Source organism: Protopterus annectens, chromosome 2.part1 (assembly GCF_019279795.1).
Source record: "Protopterus annectens isolate FY-2018-M chromosome 2.part1, PAN1.0, whole genome shotgun sequence".
In the NCBI taxonomy this organism is placed as follows: domain Eukaryota; kingdom Metazoa; phylum Chordata; order Ceratodontiformes; family Protopteridae; genus Protopterus; species Protopterus annectens.
In genome coordinates, this window is record NC_056729.1 from 1,746,170,547 (window position 1) to 1,746,197,526 (window position 26,980).

General features: G+C 42.1%; 1 protein-coding gene across 1 annotated transcript in view; it reads left to right on the plus strand.

Annotated features, from left to right (window-relative positions):
- The window catches only part of INTS11 (integrator complex subunit 11), a 519,827-nt gene that overhangs the window by 230,384 nt on the left and 262,463 nt on the right, over positions 1-26,980 (plus strand). The window contains exon 8 of the mRNA XM_044063605.1: positions 17,367-17,556. Coding sequence (XP_043919540.1) covers positions 17,367-17,556 — 190 coding nt within the window. The remainder of the gene's footprint in view (positions 1-17,366; positions 17,557-26,980) is intronic.

A 26,980-nucleotide genomic window follows, 5' to 3' on the forward strand; every position in this document is an offset into this window, starting at 1 on the left:
GCGTGGCTTCCAGTTTGGATATATAAATGCATCTCTCGCAAGTCTGAGTGTTGGGAGGTAAGAGGAGAGGCTCCAAGAGCACATTCTACTAGATCTATGGCTACTACTCCTTTTTCATCCAGGATGTCCATTGATGTTTGTTTGTCCTGGTCAAACAATCACACCTTTGTTGAGCACTGTAAATTGGATATTGTTTCTAGAAGCAGGGCCTCCTTTGGCTCAATTGTACTCCGGCACATTCTTCCATGAGGGCCACCCAGGAGTAACGTAGGTTGGGAATCGTCAGCCGTGAGGAAGAATGAAGAGAACAACATCAGTTTAGAAAGTTACGTCTTACCATGACTTGGCATCTGTGTTGCCCATCTTCATTCTTCCTCACGTTCTCACCTAACCATCCCCCTGTCCTATTCTTCTAGAGGTCTAAGGAAGATTGTGGGGCACTTTGTCCCAAGTCTGAGCCTCGGTTACATTTTTCTCTATCCTGTCCTTGTCATCTAATGGATGGTGAATCAGCAAACTCAGTCTGAGGTTCTGGGGTTGGTATAGTGTATTATGGGTAAAGGAAGTAGCTCGAGAATCTGATCCAAGTCTGGAAAATGTGGCAGAGCTGAATTCGAGGGTCTGATTCGAGACCCAGTCATGAGGAAGAATGAAGATGGACAACACAGATGCCAAGTTATGGCAAGACATAACTTTCTATTTTTGACTAACCAGACCAGCATCTATTAATTCTGGCTGTGTTTGGTATCCCCAAAGCACACAAAGGGACACCACAACTTTCCTGTATGCAAAAGTCTAAGACCTACCCTTTGGCTGTCTGTATAGACAGGAGACTTAAGGATGTATATTCTAAAAGATTCCTGGGACTTTTTGGAAAACTTAGTAATGACCTTTTGACAGAGAAGAATGTGTTTGCTATGATAGATATTGTTTATTTACTAGTATTCTCCACGACCGGGGGTTAACTTTTTTCATGACACACTTGTCGGATTTACTAAACTTGAGTACAGAGAAACTATGTCTCTTGTTGAGATAATGGAGGTAGTTTTGAGAATATAAATATATATATATATATATATATATATATATATATATATATATATATAGTTTTTTTTTTTAAGGTGAATTCTACAAACAGATAAAAGGTGTGGTTATGGATGCCACCTGTGCCCTATTTTTGCCAATTTAGTCATGCTGCAATGGGAAAAAAGTTCATTTTATGCTCTACCTTTAATCATTGCTGGAGTTTTATTGCCGTTATTTGGATGATATTTTTATACTCTGGCAAAAATAACAGACATGTTTGAGCAATTTATCACATACATTTCTGAAACAACCACTTCAGGTTTATGCACACCCTCTCGACACAATGTGCAGATTCCTTCGATGTCAGCATTGTTAACAACAAATTCATCTCTTCTGTTTTCAGGAAAAGTACTTTTTCCAACTCTTATTTACATTACAATAGCTCTCACCCCTGGTATTGCAAAAGGAACCTGATTAAAAGTCATTTTATTAGTGAGGCCAGGATGCTTTCTGATAACAAATTTTTACATAAGTTGGAATTTATTAAGCAGATACTTCCCAAGAGAGGATATCCATTTGATCTTATTTCTAGTGTCTATGAGGTGGTTGTTAAAGGGAGAGGAGAGAAGTATGCACCCCTGTTAGAGAATGTTAACACACTTGACGGTATTAACAGCATATAAAACACTAACACTGATTTTTATAACTAAGTTGTCCTTACTTACAATAATTCCTATTTCTTTATAAAGGATATCATTACCAAGAACTGGTCAATTTTTAAAATAGATGAAGATGTTTATCTTTCAGTGGGGCACAGACCACACTTTGTTTATAAGGTTAACAACATTAAAATGTTAGAAAGGGAGACCAGTAATGTACCCTGGGGGACACTGAAATGTGGGAGGTGTAGTGCATGCCCATTCATTACAAAACAGAGGAGTATAGTACTGCCTAATAAATGTTTTGGAATGTGGGAGGAAACTGATGCGAAAGCAGGGAGGACTTTCAGACTCTGCACAGGCACCCCAGCCGAGAATCAAACCGGAGAACCTCTTGCTGTGAGGTGGCAATGCTAACCACTGCACCACTTTTCTGCCCACTTTAATTTTCTGACCAATAAGTTTCTGAATTTGGTTGGAAGTACAATGATTTAAATCCTTGTGACCTGGTTTTTAACTTTATGTTCTGATAAAGTCCTGATTTGAGGGATGAAGACACTTAACCTTATTGCATAAATATTTGTTAGCTTTAGACAAGTTTTTTGCCATTGTTTTGTTTTACATTTCCTTCGGATTAAGACTGTATGCCAGTGACTACATGAACCCAGCGAATTTTCTGTTCAAAGTACCCATTGAAACATTCTCCAGCAATCCCCATCTCAGACAAGACTGGATCCACACACTTTTGACACAAGAGTGCAGGGAGCCTTTCTTAATGTAAGATGGCTGGTTTAGTGCTCGAGTGTTACAAAAACAGGCTAGATTCTAGACTATGCAATCTAGGCTGAAAATACAGTTAAAACAAGTGCAGAAAATATGCAGTCACAACAGTAAAAAGCAGAAAAAATGCAGTGATCAGATACAGTGCAATTTAAAATGTGCAATGCAGTAGAGAGGCAAATATAGTTATTTTCTCGATGCAGAAATCTTGAGTGTTTCCCCTACCTAAACCTCTCAGTGCATGCACTACATGGAAAATCTGTTGACCTCTTGATGTAAAAAGCAAGTGCTTGTTAGAGTGTAAGAATACACTACTTTATCCAACAGCTAGCTAGAAAATGAATTCAGATCAAGTAAATCAGTAGAACAGAGAGACAAAATGCACTTTTTCATTACAAGCACAAAGAAAGGCAAATAATTCATTATTAACAGCAGTGCAGAAAGGGAGGAGCTCATTAAGTTTAATTTACAGTGGGGGTGGGCAGCTTAAAATCATCAGGTTTAAAAAGCACATAAAGCGAAGGATGGGTGGCAAACACTAGTGGGGAATCGCCAGCAGTGCTGTAGTTTGTTCAGGTTTGAAATCTTTTCAGCAAAAGACAAAGGAACAAAAATTCACTGTGTAGTAAATGGTCATGCCTAAACTTGTGGTGGGGTTAGATTGCTTATAGCCCTAGTGGAGACCTTGTCTTTTTTTATTTTATTTTGAATTTGTTAACTTAGATAGAACACTGATAATATTAGACCTAATTCAGTTTCAGCCTGGGAAAATTTATTTATTTATTTTACATTTTTAACCGAGTTAGTCCAGCTGAGCATTCGCTCGTTTTCATTGGAGACCCGAGGAGAAAAGCTCCGAAATCAGTATTAACATTTTACATGAAGTCAGCAAGAAAACTGCACTGGCAGCTGAAACAATTAGAGAAATAACATTTTACAGAAAACAGTTTGGTACAAATGTTAGCGATCAAACTACAAAAAGCATTTACAACAAATCATACAGAAAAGCAGTAGAGTACAATGTCAGGATTCTTACAACAAAAACTTGGGTACAATGTCAATGTAGGGAAAACAGTGTTCATTATTTCTAAGTAGTTATATACAGTATAGGTACAGATGGAGTAGTAAGGTAATGTAGAGATACAGATGGAGTAGTAAGGTCATGTAGAGGTACAGATGGAGTATTAAGGTCATGTAGAGGTACAGATGGAGTAGTAAGGTAATGTAGAGGTACAGATGGAGCAGTAAGGTAATGTAGAGGTACAGATGGAGTAGTAAGGTAATGTAGAGGTACAGATGGAGTAGTAAGGTCATGTAGAGGTACAGCTGGAGTAGTAAGGTCATGTAGAGGTACAGCTGGAGTAGTAAGGTAATGTAGAGATACAGCTGGAGTAGTAAGGTCATGTAGAGGTACAGATGGAGTAGTAAGGTAATGTAGAGGTACAGATGGAGTAGTAAGCTAATGTAGAGGTACAGATGGAGTAGTAAGGTAATGTAGAGGTACAGATGGAGTAGTAAGGTAATGTAGAGGTACAGATGGAGCAGTAAGGTAATGTAGAGGTACAGATGGAGTAGTAAGGTAATGCAGAGGTACAGATGGAGTAGTAAGGTCATGTAGAGGTACAGATGGAGTAGTAAGGTAATGTAGAGATACAGATGGAGCAGTAAGGTAATGTAAAGGTACAGATGGAGTAGTAAGGTCATGTAGAGGTACAGATGGAGTAGTAAGGTCATGTATAGGTACAGATGGAGTAGTAAGGTCATGTATAGGTACAGATGGAGTAGTAAGGTCATGTAGAGATACAGATGGAGCAGTAAGGTAATGTAGAGGTACAGATGGAGTAGTAAGGTAATGTAGAGGTACAGATGGAGTAGTAAGGTCATGTAGAGATACAGCTGGAGCAGTAAGGTAATGTAGAGGTACAGCTGGAGTAGTAAGGTAATGTAGAGGTACAGATGGAGTAGTAAGGTCATGTAGAGGTACAGATGGAGCAGTAAAGTCATGTAGAGGTACAGATGGAGTAGTAAGGTAATGTAGAGGTACAGATGGAGTAGTAAGGTAATGTAGAGGTACAGATGGAGTAGTAAGGTCATGTAGAGGTACAGATGGAGTAGTAAGGTCATGTAGAGGTACAGATGGAGTAGTAAGGTCATGTAGAGGTACAGATGGAGCAGTAAGGTCATGTAGAGGTACAGATGGAGCAGTAAGGTAATGTAGAGGTACAGATGGAGTAGTAAGGTAATGTAGAGGTACAGATGGAGTAGTAAGGTAATGTAGAGTTACAGCTGGAGTAGTAAGGTAATGTAGAGGTACAGATGGAGTAGTAAGGTAATGTAGAGGTACAGATGGAGTAGTAAGGTAATGTAGAGGTACAGATGGAGTAGTAAGGTAATGAGGTACAGATGGAGTAGTAAGGTCATGTAGAGGTACAGATGGAGTAGTAAGGTAATGTACAGATGGAGCAGTAAGGTCATGTAGAGGTACAGATGGAGTAGTAAGGTCATGTAGAGATACAGATGGAGCAGTAAGGTAATGTAGAGGTACAGATGGAGTAGTAAGGTAATGTAGAGGTACAGATGGAGTAGTAAGGTCATGTAGAGATACAGATGGAGTAGTAAGGTAATGTAGAGGTACAGATGGAGTAGTAAGGTAATGTAGAGGTACAGATGGAGTAGTAAGGTCATGTAGAGGTACAGATGGAGCAGTAAGGTCATGTAGAGGTACAGATGGAGTAGTAAGGTAATGTAGAGGTACAGATGGAGTAGTAAGGTAATGTAGAGGTACAGATGGAGTAGTAAGGTAATGTAGAGGTACAGATGGAGTAGTAAGGTCATGTAGAGGTACAGATGGAGCAGTAAGGTAATGTAGAGGTACAGATGGAGTAGTAAGGTAATGTAGAGGTACAGATGGAGCAGTAAGGTAATGTAGAGGTACAGATGGAGTAGTAAGGTAATGTAGAGGTACAGATGGAGTTTGGAGTAGTAAGGTCATGTAGAGGTACAGATGGAGCAGTAAGGTAATGTAGAGGTACAGATGGAGTAGTAAGGTCATGTAGAGGTTAAGCAATGGGACAGAGAGGTAGATGGATATTAAGACAGACAGTGGAAGAGAAAGGAGGGAGGAGAGACAAGCTAGGGTTAAGAAAACACAATAGATTCATGACATTATATACAAAGTGAATATCATAATTGGGTTGAGGGTATAAAGGCGATATATAAAAGACGTACACAGAGTAACTGAAAAAACACAATATATACATGTATTATATACAGAGTGGCATCAGAGTTGGTGTGCTGAAGGAATTGCACTCAAACATAAATCAGAACAGGGAATGTAGACAGAAAAAGGGAATGAAGAGGTTAGGTTATTTGACAAAAGAGATACTTGCATTTTTCTAGAGCCTTGACGTGCTTTTATTTGTGAATGGAAAATGGGGGTAAGTGGAATAATCTTTTAAAAAAAAAAAAAAGGAAGGAATAGAATCCCACAGTTTGAGAGCAATGACTGAGAAAGCATGGTCTTTGCAGTGAAGCCTAGTTTGGGGAGTTTGGAGGAAAGGACATGAGTGCGTAAGATTTTTAAGGTTGTGTATCAGTGCATCTTTGAATAGTATGGAAGCTAGTGGAGGAAAGGTATCATTCTTGATAAGTTTAAATAGTAGAAAGTCACAGGTTGGTAACTTTCCCACTGGTTTTCTAGTGGTATTCATTTATTGTGGAGAGTAATGATTCTGCAAATGGCATTTGAAATGGACTGAATGGTGGATATATTTCTTTTAGAAGCCACAGCAATTAGTAGGAGACAGTATTGTAGCTGAGACAGTAAGATACCAATGACAATTCTACAGGGTCCAGATAGAAAAGGGAAGATCCTACTAGCCCAGAATAGGTGAGAGTTGATTTTTGTTTGTATAGTCCAGGAGGAGTTGAAAATTTAGGAAGGTTCCCTTCCAAACCCCTAGGTAATTAAATAAAGGGACATTATCAATAAATTCATAGGTTATACATACATACATAGGTTAGTACTAAGCTAACTGCTCTTGTGAGCCTTATTTAAGCCCTGACACAATATCCTGCCCTGCACCTTCCTGCACTGCACTTGTGTAAGTAAACACCTTAACCATTAGGCCACCCTCCAAACTTAGTACTAGACTAACTGCCCTTGTGGGCCATTTTAAGCTTAGGCAATTATCCCATGTGAGAATCAAAGCCTGCCCCTTGTGTCTGTAAGGTAAACATCTTAACCATTATGCCAGCCTCCCTTTTTAGACGCCTGACAACAGAAGCGAGGTTTTGCCAAGTGCCAAAAAGCATATTTTTTTATTTAGAGTAGTTTAGTAGTAATTGTTATCATTCACTCATTGAATAAGGGCATGAAAATCAGCCTGAAGTTTGGGTTCAAAAGAAGTGATGGAATGGTTGGCGTGGAGTAGCACCAGGTCACCAGCATGAAGCAGAAGAGGGTGATGGGTAATCAAAAGACAGTCTATTAATACATGTAGAATAGATCCTTGAGGGACACTTTTTGCAGAGGGACTGAGGGTAGGGGTTGATGAATTGAAATTAACTGCAGTGGTGGTCAGCGAGGTAGTTTTTGAACCAGAGCAGCATGTCATCACTAATGGCCGTCTCTGTGAGACACTCTAGGAGAACTGAGTGGCAAGGTGAGGTCAATAAAAATTGCTCCAGTAATTAGGCTTTTGTCCATTCCAAGAAGAATGTTGTCGCGGAGTGTCCAGATAGCTGTGGATGCACTGCAACCAGACCAAAAGCCACCTTGCTTTTGAAAGAAGGTAGTGTTGGCTGACGTGTTGAGGGATTTGCAAGTAAAGTAATTTTTCCAGACTCTTCCCTAGGTTAGGGAGACTAGAACTGAGCTAAAAGTCTGATGGATTGAAGGGAGTGGTTTTACAATGGCATTCTTCCATATATTGGGTATAATTGTAATACACAGGTTATAGATGTGTTTCAGTGGGGTTATGATGTCTCTACAATGATAAGTAAGCCACTGGTGAAGGTTGTCGGTGCCAGGGGGCTATTAAGTTTAATCTGTTCAAGCAAGAAGGTACATATAGAAGGTAGATCTTCTCGTACTCTCCACTTTCAACATTTCTGTATTTGCTTACAGATCCTATGTGATTATAAGTATAACAACATTAAACATAGCAATTTACAATACCAAACAGGCATGTCTGAGACACTACTCCGTTGTATATTAAGCTATTGTATCTCTGAGAAACTACTCCACTGAGTTGTAACTAAGTGTAACTGCCAAAATGTGTGACTAAGTGGTTCTTAGCTTTATTACTAACTTGAAGTGTGATAATATGTGTTACTGTGTGACTTACTACTATCATTTCTCTGATTGTTTTACTATTGTTTAAAATACTGCTATGTGGAGCAAGACCAGATGGAATGGGAGTAAGGCTAGGTGTATCGGAGGCGGGTTCAAATTGTTTTATCATGGTGTGGATGGGAGGAGAAATGGCGTAGGAGTTATTCTGAAGGAACAGTATGCTGAAAGTGTTTTAGAGGTGAAAAGAGTGTCTGATAAAGTGATGTTTATGAAGCTGGAAATTGATGGTGTAATGATGAATGTTGTTAGTGCGTATGCTCCACAAGTTGGGTGTGCGATGGATGAGAAAGAAAAATGTTGGAGTGAATTGGATGAAGTGGTGATGACTATACCCAAGGGTGAGAGAGTGGTGATTGGAGCAGATTTCAATGGGCATGTTGGTGAAGGGAACAGAGGGGATGAGGAAGTGATGGGTAGGTATGGTGTTAAACAAAGGAATGCAGAAGGTCAGATGGTAGTGGATTTTGCAAAAAGGATGGACATGGCTGTGGTGAATACGTATTTTAACAAGAGGGAGGAGCATAGGGTGACATACAAGAGTGGAGGAAGATGCCCACAGGTGGATTATATCTTGTGTAGGAAGGCCAGTTTGAAGGAGATTGGATACTGTAAAGTGGTGACCGGAGAAAGTGTAGTTAGGCAGCATAGGATGGTGGTTTGTAGGATGACGTTGGTGATCAAGAAGAGGAGGAGCAGTGTGAGGGCAGCACCAAGGATCAAGTGGTGGAAATTGAAAAAGGGTAATTGTGAGGTGGAGTTCAGGGATGAGTTAAGGCAGGCACTGGGTGGCAGTGAAGAGTTACCAAATAGCTGGGTAACTACAGCAGAGCTAGTAAGGGAGACGGCTAGAAAGGTGCTTGGTATCACATCTGGACAGAGGAAGGACGACAAGGAGACATGGTGGTGGAATGAGGAAGTACAGGAGAGTATACAGAGAAAGAGGTTGGCAAAGAAGAAGTGGGATTGTCAGAGAGATGAAGAAAGTAGACAGGAGTATAAGGAGATTAGGTGCATGGCAAAGAGAGAGGTGGCTAAGGATAAGGCATATGAAGAGTTGTATGAAAGGTTGGACACTAAGGAGGGAGAAAAGGATCTGTACCGATTGGCTAGACAGAGGGACCGAGCTAGGAAAGATGTGCAGCAGGTAAAGGTGATAAAGGATAATGAGGGAAACATACTCACAAGCGAGGAGAGTGTGTTGAGGAGATGGAAAGAGTACTTTGAGGGGTTGATGAATGAAGAGAATGAGAGAGAGAGAAGGTTGGATGATGTAGGGATAGTGAATCATGAAGTACAATGGATTAGCAAGGAGGAAGTAAGCATAGCTATGAAGAGAATGAAGAATGGAAAGGCTGTTGGCCCAGATGACATACCCATGGAAGCATGGAAGTGTTTAGGTGAAATGGCAGTGGAGTTTTTAACCAGATTGTTTAATGAAATCTTGGAAAGTGAGAGGATGCCTGAGGAATGGAGAAAGTGTTTTGGTACCGATTTTTAAGAATAAGGGTGATGTGCAGAGCTGTAGTAACTATAGAGGGATTAAATTGATCAGTCACAGCATGAAGTTATGGGAAAGAGTAGTGGAAGCAAGGTTAAGAAGGGACATGATGATTAGTGATCAGCAGTATGGTTTCATGCCAGGAAAGAGCACTACAGATGCGATCTTTGCTGTGAGAGTGTTGATGGAGAAGTACAGAGAATGTCTGAAGGAGTTGCGTTGTGTTTTGTAGACTTAGAGAAAGCATATGACAGGGTGCTTAGAGAGGAGTTGTGGTATTGTATGAGGAAGTCAGGAGTGTCAGAAAAGTATGTAAGAGTGGTACAGGATATGTACAAGGGTAGTGTGACAGTGGTGAGGTCTGCAGTGGGAGTGACGGATGTGTTTAAGGTGGAGGTGGGGTTACATCAAGGATCAGCTCTGAGCCCATTCTTATTTGTAATGGTGATGGACAGGTTGACAAACAAGGTCAGACAGGAGTCCCCGTGGACTATGATGTTTGCAGATGACATTGTGATCTGTAGTGAGAGTAGGGAACAGGTGGAGGAGACCCTGGAGAGATGGAGATATTCTCTAGAGAGAAGAGGAATGAAGGTCAGCAGGACTAAGACAGAATATATGTGTGTGAATGAGAGGGAGGATAGAGGAATGGTGAGGATGCAAGTAGTAGAGGTGTGGTGAAGGTGGATGAGTTTAAATACTTGGGGTCAATAGTAAAGAGTAACGGTGAGTGTGGAAGAGAGGTGAAGAAGAGAGTACAGGCAGGATGGAGTGGGTGGAGAAGAGTGTCAGGAGTGATTTGTGACAGACGAGTACCTGTAAGAGTGAAAGGGAAGGTCTACAAGAGGGTAGTGAGACCAGCTATGTTATATGGGTTGGAGACAGTGGCATTGACAAAAAGGCAGGAGTCAAAGCTGGATGTGGCAGAATTAAAGATGTTAAAATTTGTACTGGGTGTGACGAGGGTGGACAGGATTAGGAATAAGTATATTAGAGGGTCAGCCCAGGTTGGAAGGTTTGGAGACAAAGCCAGAGAGGCATGATTACGTTGGTTTGGACATGTGCTAAGGAGGGATACAGAGTATATTGGGAAAAAGATGCTAAGGATGAAGCTACCAGGTAACAGGAAAAGAGGAAGGCCTAAGATAAGATTTATGGATGTGGTGAGAGAGGACAATGCAGGTGGTTGGTGTGACAGAGCAAGATGCAGAGGACAGGAAGAAATGGAAACAGGTGATCTGCTGTGGCGACCCCTAATGGGAACAGCCGAAAGAAGATGATGATGATGGAGCTTTTCTCCCAGGGCCTCTACTGAAAATGGACAGACTTGCCCAGTCAGACTTCCCCGGTAAACAAATGTTAAATTCATAAATGTCCTTGGATGTGATAATTCAGAAGTAGAGTGAAGGGATGTATGGAGGGAAGGTGGGAGTGTCAGCTTCAGTTTGCGATTGACTAGAGAAGGGTCTGGGAAGGTTGCTGAAATGAGGGAGAAAATCAGAGGCAGAATGTTGAGAGGATGTGGAGTTCATGCAGGGAAGGTTCTTCGTTCTGTAAGACAGGTGACCTCTTTCCAGACGTTTTTGGGTGATTATATTATTGAGGTTTGGTATGGTTTCATCAAGTAACATTTATGACTACTTGTAGCTTGCTTAGCAAGGTGTAGCTGGCTGTAACACCGTGTTGATAGTAGCAGGAAGTGCTTTCCAAGAACGCCATGCCTTGTATAGGAACTTTAAGCTCATAGGATAACTAGTTACTTTGGATTACGAATACTGCAGTGGTGGTGCTACAGTAGCGTTGTCGCCTCACAGTAAGATGTTGTCCTGTTTGATTCTCAGCTAAAACGTCTTCTGTGTGGAGACATGCATCAATGGGCGTACCTTCGTTGAAGGTTGTACGACAGGGCTGGCAACTCGGTACATAAAAATCTGCTGCCAATCATTAGTTGGCCGGAGTTCCGCTGTGGCGACCTCTAACCGGGAAAAGCAGAAAGAGACAACAACATAGTCTTTGGATTACTGGGAAGCAGGTCTTTTGCAGGTCGTCAGTCAGTATTGAGGTGAGTATTAGGGTCAGATGAGCTCAAAACTGCTGACCAATCAATAAATTAAGTTGTTAATCTTATTGTGTTATTTACTGCAGAAAGATATGAGCTTTGGGGTTATATTTACATATGGATAATGGATATGAAAACTAATAGGGCAGTGGTCCCCGAAAGATGGTGATGCTTGAGCTAAGAGATGGTTTGTTAGTTAATATGAGATCTACGAGGGAGGGGTGAGATAGGCTGAGATGCAAGCTAGGTGAGGTTAAACAGTATTAAAAGGGTATTCAAGTCATTGGAAATGGGACTGAACAGGTTGAGACTGACATCTTGACTATTATGAGATTTTTGATATTTGTGGAGGGAAGCTATTTCTTTTAGTAGGTTATTTAGTTTGGGGAGAGAGAGGAGGGAGGTGTCAGAAATGCAACAGTCAGATGTAATATAGTATCCCTGTGGGAGGGAATGGATACAAGTAGCCAGTTAGAGTAGTTGTTTCTGTTGTTTCTTTGAACAAGAAGCTGGATATTTAAGTGTGACATGAACAGAAGGAGAGTTTTACCTCCTCTTCTACCTAGTCTGCGGTCAAAAACGTAGTTTTAACCAGGGAAGATATGATGTAAAGAAGGGTTGTTAGCCTTACCGCATGATTCTGTGATAGAAACTAAATCAGACTTGTGTAAGGAAACGAAGGCTTTAATCTGGTCAGTTTTGTTTCTTGTACTTTGTGCATTGATTAGGATACAGGAGGGTGCAGATGGACCTGAGTTAGCTTTGACATTACCATGAAGAAGCAAATTGAGTCAGACTGGTGATATTTGTAGAATCTATTAGGTGCAGGAGTTAACTGTTAGGTGAAAACTTGAGTATATGTATAGAAGGAGTAACTGACTAAAGTTGGAGTGGCAAGTGTGGTAGGATATGGTAATGGAAGGAAGATGGACAATTTGTATGGGTTGCTTAACTCTGAATGAAAAGAACGTAGCACATTAGTTTCAAACAGAACTGGGTGAAGTTAGGGGAGGGGGGCTCTTGGCAGAGTGAGTAACATGGTGGGTATTGTTTGGGGGGCTAGTAATGGGTGTTAGCAGGAGAAGCAAAAGCAGGTAGTTAGGAAAAGAAAGTTTATGTCTTAGCCTTGAAGCAGTAGTAGTTTCATATGTCGAATGACAATTTTAGCGCTCATGGGAAGGCACATCCCTATAGGCCATGCCTCATTGCCCACACGGCCTGATACCATCTTGCAGGAGAGTGTTTTGGGCTGCAACCAGACCAAAGCAGAGCTCCTACCTCTGCAGTTCGCCTGCTCTGCCCTTGTGGAAGGTTTGTCAATGCCATTGATGGGATAATCCCCACCCCCCAGTTACACATCCTCTTCACTTTCCCACCCTTAAATAGAGGGTTGTCTTGGACTGTAAGAGTGCAAAAACATCACTGAATACATGGAGGTTCTACGAATCTTGAGACAAGGATGCAGACTTCAGTTTATAAAAAGTTCAGGGTTCTCAAGAATTCATCAAGTACCCAAAGGGGGGAAGATATCTAATCAATCCCGCACCTTCAGACACAGGAAGAAGACATAGTGTTTTACTTGAGACTGTTTTTAGTCCCAAGAAGATAGCCCTTTGAGGCCAATCTTAGACTTTTATCAAGGCCAAACAATATTCTATAAGTTTTATTAATTCAAAATACCATCCTTATAGACTGTTGTCTCTCCTCTTCCCTTAAACCTTCATGTTTCATAAGTAGTTGGACCATGACCTGAATGATGCCTACCTCCACATGCCTATAGCCAGAACCGATGGGCAGTACCTGAGATTCAAAACAGGGTTGGACCATGACCTGAATGATGCCTACCTCCACATGCCTATAGCCAGAACAGATGGGCAGTACCTCAGATTCAAAACAGGGTTAGACCATGACCTGAATGATGCCTACCTCCACATGCCTATAGCCAGAACAGATGAGCAGTACCTGAGGTTCAAAACAAGGTTGGACCATGACCTGAATGATGCCTACCTCCACATGCCTATAGCCAGAACAGATGGACAGTACCTGAGATTCAAAACAGGGTTGGACCATGACCTGAATGATGCCTACCTCCACATGCCTATAGCCAGAACAGATGGGCAATACCTGAGATTCAAAACAGGGTTGGACCATGACCTGAATGATGCCTACCTCCACATGCCTATAGCCAGAACAGATGGGCAGTACCTGAGATTCAAAACAGGGTTGGACCATGACCTGAATGATGCCTACCTCCACATGCCTATAGCCAGAACAGATGGGCAGTACCTGAGATTCAAAACAGGGTTGGACCATGACCTGAATGATGCCTACTTCCACATGCCTATAAGCAGAACCGATGGGCAGTACCTGAGGTTCAAAACAGGGTTGGACCATGACCAGAATGATGCCTACCTCCACATGCCTATAGCCAGAACAGATGGGCAGTACCTGACATTCAAAACAGGAGGTGCTCACTGCTAATTCATTCAGTTCATCTACTTCACCAAGGTTTTTTATTTTTATTTATTTATTCTTTTATGTTTTACTTGTTTTAATGTTAAACTCCTTTTTTCATATAGTTCACAAATACTTTAGCAGAGCATTTAAAATAATTTCTGTTAACCCTTAAATACAAGTGAGTAAAAATCATGTGACACACAACCAGTAAAAAACATGGATTTGTTGTCTGTTAAAATTTAATTCTACCATTGTCTAAAAACTGTTGGAAAATATTTTTATAAAGTTTTTTATTGCTTGTCCTGAATAACAAATATAAATGCATTTGTTTGTTTGTGTCTTTCGGCTTTTCCCGGTTAGGGGTCGCCACCGCGGATCTCCGGTCCGCTAATGATTGGTAGTTGATTTTTACGTGTCGAGTTACCAGCCCTGACGCACAACCTTCAACGAAGGTACGCCCATTCACGCATATTTCCAATCGAACCAGACAGCATAATATCCAAAAAAAAAAAATTAAACTTGCAAACCACACAGCACACGAAGTTAGTCATACTACAACAAGGTAGCAAAATTTGCTTTTAATTTCTCGTATATGACTTGCCTCTTTCTTTCCTTAAAACAAATACAGGTGTTATAGAATTACCACAACACCTAATCTGCACCCACTTAGTCACAGTCCATAATTGTATCTATAGCCTCGATAATTGGCCCTCACTAAAAAACATCCTTCAACCATCTTCACCACGCAGAGTTACACTCCAGTGAAAAACAGCTTCTGACCACTACAAAGTCAAACAGTGCTGCAGGACATGCTTTGTGTAGCCAAACTTTGGAACAAGCTTCAAACCCAGATTTGAACACTTGACAGTCTCCTCACCCGGGTAATGCAGAACCTTCAAGCTACTACTATAAGACACTTGGCTTATAGACAGCTTAAGCATGTACCACAAGTTACTTGCAAGGTGTACTGCCTCCCCTCCCATTTCTACAGAAACTTCTTTTTTTCTATCATTTTCCCTAAATTACCACTTTCTTACTATTTTACCATCTTGTAAAAAGTTACACTATTTTAATGTTGGATAAACAATGTCACTCTCAAAGGTTTTTTTAATTAATATCCTCTCCTTAAAATTCTGTACATTTAGACTATTATTTTCCGTTTGTTTTCTTAATCTAATGTTTCAACAGAACCCTGCACATTAGTTCATTACCATATGCAGTCTCTATTTTTATTGTAGCAGTTTCCTTGGACGTCTGTGTAGTAAACATGATTTTAGGTATTTTTAAAGGAGCTTGCTTCTTGGGACACTGCTGAAAAGAGGAATCTGATAATGTCTTCCATTTGGGTTCAACCTGCTGGTTATCAGATCCAAGACCTCCCATACTTAAGCCTCTGAGCTTTACCTTCTCTAACCATAATGCCTTGCTCTACCAGGATTTACCTCATACTGAGTTTGCTGTCTTCCTGAACAACAGCTTGGTCTGTAGTTCCATTGGTGTGTATCTGAGTCCTTTTGGCTAAATCTTGTTTCCCCTTTCCCATACTCTGGTGTTAGTTGTTGGTAGTGTTTTGGTGTGCTTTTTTTTGCAGCATAGCTTTAGGTAGTGCAGGTTTGGTAGGTTAGGTTTAGGTGGTGTGTGTTTCATTAACAGGCTTTTACCTCATTGTGTGCATTAGGTTTTGTTATTAGTGTTTTGTTTTTTGTTTTTTTTTATTGTAGTAGGAATCATGTTTATGGTTTTGTTTTTTTGTACTGTTATAGTTAGTGTAGTCTGTTAATATGGAGAAGAGCTTCATGATATGTGTGGTTTGTGGCCAAAAGCTCCCTTCCCGAGATGCACACAACTAGCACATTTATTGCCTTGGGGCTGCTCATCTCAACTCGCAGTGTGCAATCTGTGAGAGTTTTGGCACCCAAGATGTGAGTGAAAGGAAGACCAGGTTGATCCTCAAGGGTCTGTTGCCAGCTAACTATTCTTCCTCCTCTTCTGTTCTGATAAGTAAAGTCGACAAAGATGATTGGGGTCATAAGGAGGGATCTAAGGATCCCAAACCTTCCAAAGGGGACTGAAAATGATTGGCTCCCTCTTCTTCCTGTCTGCAAAATCTGAAGGTCATTAGGTCTTCTTGCCCTCCTGTGAATTCAGCAGCATCATCAGATCGGACAACTCAGATCCAGTCTGCCACGGCACTGACTGTGGGGAAGGCTTCTACTCCCATGCTCACTGTCCCAAGTCCTTTCCTGTCAGAAGGATCTCCCTTGGTCAGAACCTTTTTCACTCTTACCCCCTCCACTCTGCGACGGTCTTCTCGGTAGTCATCTCCTTCTCCTTTTCTGGTTCGAGCCTCTCCTGTTCAGATCTGGTCCTCAGAGCTGTCAGCTAGCAAACAAGCTATATTGGTGGCCTGTTTGGCTTGGTCATCCCAATCGGTTGGGGAGTTGAGACTCACTGATGTGAAGCAGCTGAAGCAGTCTTTCCTGCAAGCCCATATGCAGTTAGGCTGATTCCATCGGCTTGAGGTACTCGACCTGAGGCTTCGGCTCTGTCAAGCTTTCGTTTCCTCCTTCAGGCCTTATGGCTCTGATAGTATTGGAGCTGGTTGCCTTAGCACTTCTAGGGCTGTATACAACTGCTTGGCTGATTTTGGCTCCTACCCCTGCCTTGGTTTCCTAGATTGCTGCAGTTTGGGAGCCAAGCGGACCTTAGGGCTAACACTTCAAGACAGCGATTTCCAGGTCGGGGTTGACACTTCAAGTTTTGAAGTCGACCCTCTCACTACTCTGTGCCTCTGCTCTGATCTCAGCATCGGGTCAAACAGAAGTGGCTCAGTGATCTGATGTATCCTTGGGATCTTCGGATCCTAAATGTGTGGTCTCTGAGGTCGCATAAGTCTGGAGGCCAGCAGTAATATGTGAAGAAAAAACGCACACAAAGCAATGCTCAAAACTGAACTGATATTTAAAAAAGAAGGAGAGAATTGTTCTTGACTTAAGCTGAGCGGGTAAATAAAGGAAAGGTATCCATAGGCATCATGCAGTAATTTACAAGTATTTAATGTGGTTTATTTCTGTTTGCTGTAATTGAAGAAAACAAGGAGAAAGTTAGTGAATATAACCTAGAAGCTGCAGTCTGTAAAGTCAGATTTTTTTATCAGAATTTTTCAGGATTCTTAAATTTATGCCACCTCATTTTTTTCTTCTATCAGAAATGTCTCACCTCAGCATAAAGTCTGAAATATTTGTGTTTTCAGGGCTGTAATGTAGAATAAATTAATGTAAGACCCACATCTCAATTTAGGTGTATAGCAGTGCTTTAGCTGACCTGTAACAAACTGCATTTTCACTGTTAATGTCAAATGTCTCTCCTTCCTGCATTTACAAAGCAGTTCCTGTATGCATGGTGGAATTGCAAATGTGAGGTGGCAATTTTGATTATAGTCTGATTTATATACTTTGCACTTATAACCCTTCTATAAGATCTTATTTTTGCATCTCTCTCTCTTTCTGTCTCTCTCTCTCTCCACTCTAGGGAACGAATGAACCTGAAGGCACCAATCTATTTTTCAATGGGTCTGACAGAAAAAGCCAATCATTACTACAAACTTTTCATCACCTGGACCAATCAGAAAATCAGGAAGACTTTTGTACAAAGAAACATGTTTGAGTTTAAGCACATTAAAGCATTTGACCGATCATATGCAGATAACCCTGGACCCATGGTAGTGTAGTGTCCTATTCTTGGGTAGTACTAAAAGCATTTTTCAGATATGTAACAAAGTGTATGTTCCTGATTACCAGGACCAGCAGTTGTGTGCATGGCAATGGAAGATACAGATCAGAAGCTCTTGGTTATAGAGCAAAGATGCTCCTTAATGTTTAAATTTATCTGTTTGTAACATTTTAATATATTTTGCAGTCTTGTTATCAGTAGTGTTCTTCTTAAAGGAAAATGTTGTAGAAATTCATAATTTGATTGGAGAACTAATCAAAGCTGGGCATCATTCCTTGGGTTTTTTTTCTGTTTTAGCAGTTGCATATACCCAGAATCCACAGTTGCATTTTTATGTCACAGCTACTGGAAGGGAGCCTAGCTGTAAAACAGAGTGCACCTCATCATATCATGCTGTGTTCTTTTTTGTTGGCTAATATTAACAGTTTACCCACTGTGTTTTATTAATTCATAGACTGTTACTAGGATAACAGCCTGGGGGCTTTCTAAGCCTAGCCAAGTTTTCCTGAAAAAATAATGACATTATTTATCCAAATAGGACATTGAGGGCCTAGCATTTATAAGCTACCTCTGCCCATAAGGGTCATGGGTTCCAGGCCCAGTATAAGTTTCCTATTCCCCATCCACTGGTCTAGGTTGTTCTTAAACTGTGTAATAGACAAACCCAGCTTCACAAGGATGGGAAGCTTGTTCCATAGGAGTATCAGTTCCTGGGACACATTTTTCTGTCCATGATGTTCTGTTTAAGTCACAGAAAAAACTCAGTTCCTTAGACCTTATATTTCTGGCACTGTTGACTTAACGAATATGCAGGAGATTCCTAAGTGTTGGGTTTCTGGATGACTTGTAAGCCAGGCATAGATCACCCCTCAGCAATCTATAAGAGACTGAATAGACGGAAAGGGCTTTAAGGCACTTTGCATAAAGCAGTATCTGATGTTGTCCCTTTCAGTTTTCCTCACGATTGAGTCACTGATCTAACCCTCAGATCCATCTTGGCTGCTTTTCTACAGACTAGGCTCCAAGTCTTGAGCTTTTCCCCTCTTCCCATAATGCTCTACCTTTTGCCCAGCCTTCTCAGATCTCATTTGCCACAAGCAGTGTCAGACGTGGTTTCCTTACTGTCTCGAGTCATAGGATCGTAGTGAGATATTTCTTCAGTTTTTTCCTCTCAGCTAAGTTTAAATTTATTGTTGCTATTTCTCTTCCTAACTTTCCTCCCTTTCTGTTAGTATTTCACAAGCATCAGGGACTTTTGTGTTGCTGTTTGCTCCCTTTGTTTTTGGGACTTCGGACATTTTCCCTTCTAACAGTTTTGTTATATTGCTAGTTAAAAAAAAAAGAGGACTTTAGATTTTTTTCTGTTAAGTCACAGCTTTTTCTTTGTAGAAATAGTGTTATAGTGTGCCTGTTTTTTTTTCTTTTTTGTTGAGCCTTGCTTCTCTGTGTGCCTGCTTGTGAGTGTAGCCTTTGCTGCAGTTATGTCATACAAGCTGAGTGGGTTTAAATGTTGTGCACAATGTGAGCAGAAAATTTCCCATTCTAATACTCACAGTAGTTGTGTTTATTGCCTTGGCCCTCAACATCTTCAGCTGGCGTGTATGATCTTTGAGGAATTCATTCCCAGGGCCATAGCCGACTGGAAAGATAAATTAATCTTAAGAGACTCTTGCCTTCAGAAGCTGTTTCTCCAGGGGCTCAAACCCCCTCCAATATTGTACCAGGGCTTTCGGACTCTAAGAAACGTCTGCACAAGCACTCATGGGGTTCTATCCAGGCCCTCTGATCCAAAGTCTCAGGATCCTAGGCCCTCTTCTGCTCATGTGGACCCAAAGCACTCTTTGGATCATCTTGGTGCTGCCACTTCTAGGAGCTGTCCAAGACCGTCCACCTCCACATTAGATCCTCAGTCCTCCAATATGGAACATGGAGCCAGATCCCAGAGCTCTCAAGTAGGTTGGACTCACCTACCCTGCCTTCCAACCTCCAACCTCTTGCAGATGCCATCCAGACTGACCTAAGTAGCTTTCTCTAGGTCTTCTAGGAGCTTATCAGAAATTGACTTGGACAGGATGATGTGGAAAATCCTCAAAATGCAGATCCATATGGGGGTCCTGCCTTCTCCATCCCCTCTGGGATCTGAGAGCACCCATTACCATGCAATCTCCCTCTCAGATTCAACTCCTGGCATTGGAGCCCCAGGATCTTAGCTACCAGAGAGTGGCGTTGTCTGATCCGAGGAGGCTTTCATCCTCTACTCCGATAGTTAACCTGACTGCCTCTGCTCTGGTGTCTTCAGATCAGAGTGGGTCTCGAATCCAGGCTGTAGCCATTGGATCCAGGGGGTTGGGCTTCGGATCACACTTTGTTGAATCTGTCCCTCTCTATTGGGGCTTCAGCTCTCAACAGTTTGGATCTGATTCGGACTGGAAACTGGGGATCGGAGGTTCCTGCCCTTTCTTCCTTGGCTGCTTCAGCTCCAGGGGAGCTGGGGAGGGACTCTGGGCCCTTCGGCTTTCCAGATCATAGAAATGGCTTTCTCTTCTGTTAGAGATCCAACTTCTCAGAACTACAATCCTTAACATCATCTCCCATTGGATCAGAGACTTGAGCCTGTCATAACCTGTCCAGGGTCAGCCCACCCTAAGGGGCTGCCAAGCTCTCCCTCTAGAGACAGACACTTCTTCTTCAGACACCTCTCCTAAACCTCCCATGGAGGAGATCCCTCTTAAGAAGATGTGCAAGAGGAGGTACATAGACACCCCAGTGGAGTCTCTCACTGAGGACATGGACATTGATGAGGGAGAAGGATCCCTCAGATCAACACCAGAGGACATCTTCTTTGGTGACTTTTTTGAAGATCTTGAGGGAGAGAGGTGACATCCCCCCCCCTCCCCCTCCAAGCAGATAAACTCATCAACCATTTGTCTCACCAGGACTGGAAAGGAGCAGGATATGACGGAGCCAATCCTGAAATGACCATACAAGTTCTTGTCCCCACCCCCCCAAAGACCAACTGCATTGGAGCAAGGATATACCAGTTGATGCTATGGTTGTAGCGGAATTTGCCAAGAAGGAGCTAGCTGAGTAGAGCTCCTCTGTCCATCCTCCAAACAGGGAGTCTGAGGAGTGATGGACAGATTTGGGAAGCGCTTTTACACCTCAGCCACCTTCTTTCTGAGAGCATTAAATTATCTGGCACACTTTACCCTGTTGCAGAAAGATCTGGTCAAAGAACTTTCCAACTCTCTAGCAGAGACCATGTCAGAGGTGGATTTCGAGAAAGTATCTCCCCAAATGGCTACTCTTGCCTCCCTGCCTAATTCCTCCATGAGGCTCATCTCCCAGTCCATGAAGGGTGCTTCATGGGCAGCTGGGTCATGCATCGCAATTAGACGATCTGCCTGATTGAGGCTTTGTGACTTTGCGGAACCCTTTAAGGTATCCTTAGTTAATGCCCCCTTCAATGGCTCCATCTTGTTTGGGCCATCAGTTAAAGACACCCTTACCTGCAGTGAGCAGGAAGGGAAGACCCTGGCTGCCATTGGGGTCAAGTTTTCTACCCCTCAGCATACTTTCTCAAGAAACCAAAGAGGTGGTAAGAAAATCTGATTCTGGAAATCCCAAGGGTCTTTCCAGGATCATCGCAAATACTGGTCCTCCAGAGCTGGCGGGGTTTAATGGCAGCTGCTACCCTAGGGGCAGAGGGGAACTGCATAATCAGGGCTTCAGAGAGCCTTTCTCTAATAAGCCCTTTCAGCGCTCCTGAAGTACTACCTGACTGCTCAGCTCTGCAGGCAGTCGCAGCTAATTTTTCTCTGCACCCAGATGCCTGGATCTCTGTAGGATCTCTAACGAAAAACAGTTAGTTGGGTGCTAAGAATCCTATCCTCCCTTCAACCACCAGAAACTCAAAAGAAACTCCCCAATATCTCACTCGGTCAGAGGGAGTATGCATTTCCAGAGATTCAAAAACTGCTGCAAAAATGAGTCATCCAAGAGGTCCCGACCAAGCAAAGAGGATTCAGAACTTACTCCCAGTTCTCTTTAGTGCCAAAGAAAACCAGGGACCTTAGATGTACACTGGGTCTAAGCAGTCTGAATTTGTTTGTAAAGAAAGTGAAGTTCTGAATAGTTATGTTCCATTCCATTTTACCACTGTTGCAGAAGGACAATTGGATGTGCTCAGTAGACTTAACAAGATGCCTACTATCACATCAAAATAGACAAGATGCTCCAGGACTAGTCTGCGCTTCAGGCTGAGAGCCAGTCACTACCAATTCAGAGCTCTGCCCTTTGGTCTCACCACAGCACCCTCTCATGTGTTTACCAAATGCATGGCAGTAGTCACAGCTCACCTGAGGCTGAAAGGATTCCGGATGTTTCCATGTCTGGATGACTGGCTTCTGACTGCTCCAACCAGGCATCACCTTATCCAGACCAGAGATTAGCTGTTACAAGTATCCAGTTCTTTAGGTATCACCATAAACCTGCAGAAATCAACCCTAATTCCAGTGCAGAATTCATTGGGGCCCTACTAGACACCCCGAATCAGAGAACAACGCTACCACCTCATCGCTGACTAACCCTGAGGTAACATGTTTGTATTATTTTCGACCTTCTGTACCCTCCAGCAAGACTAGTAGTTTAAGCTGTTGGGTCTATGGCAGCAGGAATCATAGTTTCTTAGGTAGGTACAAGGCTGTTGGCCCTAGGGCCTATATAAACCTAGCCAAAAGTGTCCCCTGGCTCTCCCTGCATTAGAGAATTTTTTTTATGTGAGTACTTCAGTGGACCCTGGCTGTTCAGTAGTCTGTTCTCTACCAGCCTTTATCTGTTGCTATCAAATTGACTCCAATTTGCAGAAAGTGTTTTCGATGGTGGCTTCTTTCCGATGACCTGGTTATTGACAGACCTTTCTTTCTCCCATTCTCCTGAGCCACGTTGACCATGGATACTTCCCAGTTGGGGTGAGGGAGGGCATTTCAGTGAAAGATGGTCCAAGACACATGGACTCTCTCAGAAACCAGATTGCATATCAATGTTCTGCAGATGAGGACAGTCCTCCTCACATTGCAAGCCTTGCAGGACATTCTCCCTCTGAGAACGACTGCAATTCACACCGACATGTCAGTTTGGTGTATCAACACACAAGGGGGAATGCGTTCATATCCCTTGTGCAGAGAGGTCATGAGGATCTGGGAGTGGGCAATATGTTCAGACAGCTTTCTACTTGCAACTCACATACTGAGGATGTCCAACATCCTTGCAGACAAACTCAGCACGTCCATTCTGACCCTTCATGAGTGGTCCCTCAACCAATCAGTAGCGAACTTGATTTTCAGCTGTTGGAGCTAACCCTGCTGCGATCTGTTCACTTTCCCTCAAAACAACAAATGCTGCAGGTACTTTGCTCTGATCCTTCCTCTGGGGGAGTCCCCGAGGGATGTTGTACTTAACGATTGGCCCCCAAGTCTCCTTTATGCTTATCCTCCTCTACTGCTGATCCCCAAGTTCCTACAGAAAGCAAAATGGCTGAAGACCTCAGTGATCCTCATTGTCCCCTTTTGGCTTTGTCAGATTTGATCACTTTCTCTGGTCTCATCCAAAATATCCTCCATGGATGCTGGAACCCAGACAGGACCTCCTCCTTCACCCAACGGAGGGTTATCATACGAATCTATGAACCCTCAACTATCCGCTTGGTTTCTCTGCTTACTTTCCCCATTCGAGATGTTGTGTTGGCTTTCCAGAAACCTTCTACCAAAAAGGCTTATAGAGGCAAGTGGAAGAGGTTCACTTACTAGGTGTCCAAGGAGAACATCAATCCTTTTTCAGCTCCCTTATCTGCTTTCATGCCTTTTCTAGCCTCTCTTTTTCACGAGGGCACCAGTTTTTGTACTATTAAACTTCAGTTGGCTGCTATTTCCAGTTTTCATTCTGGAAATTTGTTCGGTTCTCCTGACATGTCTAGGTTAAGTAAAGCCTTTATGAAGGGTCATTTTCTACTCTGAGCCCGGTTAAAGATCCTTCCCCTCCATGGGATCTCACCATTGTCCTCCAAGACCCAAGTCATAAAACTTTTGAACCATCCAGCGACTGTGATTTGAAATTTCGTTCTTGGAAAACTGTCTTTTTGGTGGCAATTAACATCAGCCAAAAGGATTTCTGAACTTCAGGCTCTGTCTAGAAAGACACCTTACATTATTTTTCTTAACAATTAGAGTACCCCTTTGTACCAATCCCTCCTTTATGCCTAAAGTGACCACTGTGGTTAACTTGAATCAGTCCATCCAATTGCCAGTCTTCTTTCACAATTTTTCTAGAGAGAGAGAGAGTGGTTACTGCACCTTTTAAGATGTTCATAGACAACTACATTTTTACCTCCACAGGACAAAACAGTTTAGAAAGACTGATCAGTTAGTTGTATTCTTTTTAGCCAATTGTCTAGGCCAAGCAGTTTTGAAAGCTACTTTTGCAAAATGAATTGCAAATTGCATCTCAACTATTTATTCCAGAAGTGGCCTTCAATTACTCCATCCTCCTAAAGCCCCTCAACTAGATCTATGGCTACATCATCAGCTTTTTCCTCCAGAACATTGATTGCGATTTGTGCTGCAGCCATGTGGTCTAAAGCTCATACTCTTGACTCCTTACAAATTGGACATTGTTTCCAGAAACCAGACTTGTTTTGGTTCTGCTGTGCTCGAGCATATCCTTCCTTGAGGCCACCCACAGGTTTGTTTGTAGCTAGGGAGTCTGACCCAGTTATGAGGAAGAATGAAAGGGGCAACATCAGATTTATAAGTTATGTGTTTACCAAAATTTGGCATCTGTGTAGTCGTCTTTCTTCCTCCCCTTCCAGCCAACCCCTCCTTGCAGCTCCTAGCAGATCTCCGGAATTATTGGGAATTTCTGTTCTCGGTTTGAGCCTCTGTTTTTTTTTGTCCTGTTCTTATGTAGTGGTTACCTCTTTTTCCTATGTAAATTTTTAGGCAGCAAACTCAATCTGAGAAGGCTGGGCAAAGGGTAGAGCATTATGGGAAGAGAAGGATCTCCAGACTAGGAGCCTAGTCTGTAGAAATGCAACCAAATCAGATGCAAGGGTCGGATCTGTCACTGAGTCATGAGAAAGAACGAAAGAGGATAACACAGATGCCCAAGTATGGTAAGTACATAACTAATAATTTGTTATGCCTTGTATTCTTTTTGTAAGAAACATCTGAGCTCACTCTAGTTACTACATAAGCCTGATCAGGTACATACCAAAGGGAGCATTGTACTCTGATTGGTCTGCTAAGGGCAGAGTGCACTTGGATATAACCTCTTTTTGACCTAGATGTCATGCCTTTACTTATAAGTTGCACAACATAAATGTATTTCCTCACCACTGTGGCCACATGGTGGTCAAAGGTAGTGCTACTGCCTGTGTGTGTACCCAGATCATTGACCACTGGGTGAACTCTTAGGGGCGTATTATTAAACTGGTAATTAACAGGAATGGTCAACTTCCCAAAGGGTACAGTTATGCATTTATGGCTTTGGCAGCATTTGTTAATTAGTGATAGGCGTCTTTGAAGAATGCTAGTGTCTGCAGAGGAATCTATAACCCCCGGCTTGCAATCTTAGTCAACCATAAACCTTCAGCATTTGCTTCCATTTCAGAGAAATAGATGCCAAAATGTAGTGGGTCCAGTACCGAGCCATGGGAGAATCCAGTAGCGACTGGCCTCTGAGTGGAAGTGACCTCACCTATTTTTTGACCACGTGGGTCATATCAGTGAGCCAGTTGGATTTCCAGCAGGTGGTGAAAAGGTTTATACCTAAACTAATGAGCTTGTCTGTAATGCCTGAGTGGGATATTTTATGAACAGCCTTGGCCAGGTCAAGGTAAGCTGTGTGCATAGTCTTATCCTCATCCATTACTTTGGTGACCCTCTGAAAGAAGTCCACCAGATTTAATAGGTATAACATTCCTTTAACAGTTGATGGTTATTTAAGTTAGAGATGTATTTTTAATGTAAACGTTATACCAGGGTTAAAATGTATGTAATTGGTTAATTGTTTTTGGAAAAAGGCGTAATTATAAATTTAAAGTGGCGCCAACTATTTAGTCATCGTTTGGTGCATGTTTTTACAATAAAAAAAAAAAGCACTTCACACTTCCCCGGTTCCTGAATCTTTGAGCCTTTGTTGTGTGAGGCATTCCTTTAACAAAGCCAAACTGTGATGGGTCCAGCGTTTGCAATTTACTTATGTTCTCAGTTATCAAGTCATGATGATGCTTCCCATGGCTGGTAAGACTAATGGGCCTTTAGTTACCCGGATCAGTGATCGGACTGCCTCTGTATAGGGGAATGACTGTAGCCATCTTCCATTCCTTGGGCAAAAAACCTGACTGTAGGCTGCAGTTGAAAAGTGATTCAAGTGGACCAGAGAGGTCATGTTTCATGCTATTTATTAATCATCCGTGGATGTTATCAGAGCCCATCAATGCAATGTTTTTGGCGTGGAAAAGTACATTGATGACCTGTTCCATCATAATAGTTGGGGGATATTGGTATGTGATGTTTTCTTTAGACTGTTGGGGGGAGAAATTTGAGTTGAACCTGTCAGCCAAAAGGTTGGCAATGGCCCCTGGTTCAGTGAGGGTGATGACATTTACAATAAGTTCTGCACGCTGATGCGTATTTTCTCTGCGGTTATGAACATAGCTTTAGAAAGCTTTGTGGCTGTCCTTTGCTGAGAAGCTGTTTTTTCTTCAAATTTAGCCTCTGAACTGTTAATTAACCCTCTTAGCCGCCTGTTTAGATTTAGAATATTTAGGAACTCAAACTTCACTTAATTTAGTATGTAGGGTTTGTTCCTTCTATACTTAGCCATTTTTTTCTTTTGTTGTATAACTGACGGATATTATGATTCCACCAGGGTGTCTTGTTTCTTGGGTTGAGTTTGTCTTATTCATTATAGGAGTGGGCACATCTTGTTCTATACAGCTATCAAAATGGCTGTACAGAGATTTTGTAAATAGCTCAGCATATGCTGTAGTGTTTACTGGGTTTGGGGGTGCTTGGAATTTAGCCAAGGTTACTAGAGGAAAGGTTAGCTTTGGAATAGTTCCTAAAAGTTTTCTGATGTTCTTCGTGATTCACTGTTGCAGTCCTCACATTTGGGGTTATCTGCTTGCAATAGCCCTCAGTCGGCCTGATTATCAAAGTCTTGGGTCCTATGTCAGTTGCTGTCTCATCTTCCATGACGTCAGGTAGTCAGGGGTATAACGCATGCAGTCAACGTTATTACATCAGTCTTTCTTGCTGTGTGGTGCCCGAAGCAGAAGCAGTTCGCAAGTGCCGGTTGGCCGACTCCTGAAATTTTCATTTTCGAATTTCAGAACCGAAGTCTTCAACTAAAGC